This window comes from Buceros rhinoceros, unplaced genomic scaffold (assembly GCF_000710305.1).
Source record: "Buceros rhinoceros silvestris isolate BGI_N320 unplaced genomic scaffold, ASM71030v1 scaffold27745, whole genome shotgun sequence".
Lineage (NCBI taxonomy): Eukaryota > Metazoa > Chordata > Aves > Bucerotiformes > Bucerotidae > Buceros > Buceros rhinoceros.
In genome coordinates this window covers 5,349-7,369 of record NW_010415018.1, presented here as the reverse complement: position 1 = coordinate 7,369, position 2,021 = coordinate 5,349, and the positions used below count along the sequence as shown (strand labels likewise).

General features: G+C 58.4%; 1 protein-coding gene across 1 annotated transcript in view; it reads right to left on the bottom strand.

The window, feature by feature from the left end:
• Positions 1–361: 361 nt before the first annotated feature.
• PLEKHM1 (pleckstrin homology domain containing, family M (with RUN domain) member 1) overlaps positions 362–2,021 on the bottom strand; it is a gene marked incomplete at both ends in the record, with an annotated part of 6,995 nt that continues 5,335 nt past the window's right edge. The window contains 4 exons of the mRNA XM_010137289.1: positions 362–519; positions 1,055–1,118; positions 1,446–1,639; positions 1,811–1,956. Of these exons, the coding sequence (XP_010135591.1) occupies positions 362–519; positions 1,055–1,118; positions 1,446–1,639; positions 1,811–1,956 (562 nt within the window). The remainder of the gene's footprint in view (positions 520–1,054; positions 1,119–1,445; positions 1,640–1,810; positions 1,957–2,021) is intronic.

Below are 2,021 nucleotides of genomic sequence, written 5' to 3'. Positions count from 1 at the left end.
GCAGCAAGGGGCCGGGTGGCTCTGCAAAGCCACCTGGCTTGGTGACACCTCGGTGCTGTGAGGACGGTCCTCTGTGGCCCCAAACAGCCCAGTTTTGGTTCAGATCATCTTGGGGCTGGTACCATGAGGACATGGGCACCACGAGGACATGGGTACCACAAGGACATGGGCACCACAAGGACACGAGCATCGCGAGGACGCGGGCACCGCAAGGACGCACAATCAGCTATTTCCAGGCCACCCCGGGGTTACAGAGAGCCCCCAAGAGCAACCCAGGGGATGGCCCCAGGCTCCTGGGAAAAGCTGGGCCACGAGCTCGGGTGGTCTCGCAGCAGCGGGACGTGGCGGAGACATCGCTCACCTGGTGGTAGTGTCAAACTCGAAGGGGAAGATGATGTCGCTGCTGTTGCAGATCTGGCAGATGAAGCCGCGCTGGGTGCACAGGTCGCAGGTGTAGACGTGGTGGGAAGCGAACTGGAGCAGCGCCTGCAGGAAGGTCTCGAAGACGCCGTCGGCTATCTGCGGGGCAGAGACAGGTCAGGCGTGCGCAGAGCCCCTCTCCCGTTGGGTTTGTGCTGTCCAAAATCCACGTTATGTCTGTTCTTGGTGATGCCACCTGGAGACAAGGTTGTCCTCCAAAACCAACCCACACCCCACGGGCCTGGATCGCCACGGGACCCCGGAGAGAGCTGACAGCAACACCCACAACCTGCTGGGACGGGGCTGCTGGCTTTGGAATCCTTGAAAATCCAAATAATAGAGGTGACACCATGCACCTGGTGTGATTTCTGCCGCTCTCAGAGCACACAGGCTTGTACCCATCATTTTGGCAAATCAAAATCACAGGATCATTTAGGCTGGGCCCTCGAGTCCAACCTTCACCATTTATTGGGTGTTATTTGCCTTCTGGCTGATGAGAGGGGTGAGAGCGAGGCGAAAGGAAAACGAAGCTGTTTGAAACCTTCTGCTGAGGAAGCGCCACGCTCGATGCAGCGTCTCCACAGACAGAAACCGGGACACTTTCACCCGCCAGATGACTGCGGCAAGCTCTCACCTGCCTCAGATCGGTGACGCTGTATTTGTGGGGACACTCCAAGAGGTAGTGCCTGTGGTCGAGCCTGCAAAGAAGCACAGAGAGGAAGGTGCTAGATGGTTTCCACCACATCTCCAAGAGCTTTGGAGCGAGGAGGAGGGCAGATGATGCAGATCCTGGAAGAGAATCTCCGCAGACCTGATGTTTGCATCCCAAACCCTGCCGCTGGAAATCCTGTGGGAGCGTTTCGAAGGGGGGAAGAAGAAAACAAATCTCTGGTCTATTTTCCCAGGTGTTTCCTGTCCAGCCAGAAGCTCCTCGGACAGGAAGGTGTTTCCTGAGTCGCATCTCAGTGTGTCAACCCTTAGAGCACATGACATGGAGCTACAAAGCATCCAGAGAGGGACCTCACCGCTTGCTCAGCTCCTTCAGGGCCCCGCTGCGGCACAAGATGAGATAATCGCCCAGCAGCTTCAGCTGCTCCCTGCTCCGGAGGATCCGTCCCATCCCCTCCACGTGCTCGTAGAGGCTCTCGTTGACCAACTTGAGGTCGATCAGCGGCTGGTTACGGATCTGGGTGAGGAACTTCAAAGCCTGCCGGCAAACCTGGGGCAGAGAGAGGGAAGAGGTGGCCACCAAGCGCGAAGCAGCCCAGGAGGCTCAGGGGGAAGCACAGGGTGGGCATCTCCACCTCTGCTGATGGTGGAAATGTTCACATGGTCCTTCAGGAAGCGCAGGCAGATGCAGGAGCATTTTTCTGCTCTGACCTGCACTCACCCCTCGTTTTGTCAGGTCCCAGTTGTGGATGAGGCGCGAGGGAATCACCGTCTCGTCATCCTGGTGGCAGCTGTCACAATAGTAGAGGCCGGAGAAGGCGCAGAGCTTGGGCTTGGCGAAGGAGAAGCCGATCTGCCTGGAGCAGCCTGCGGGGAGCAGGGACGAGGTGGTGAGAGGGGACCCAGGAGGGATCCAGAGGTGCTGCCCCAGG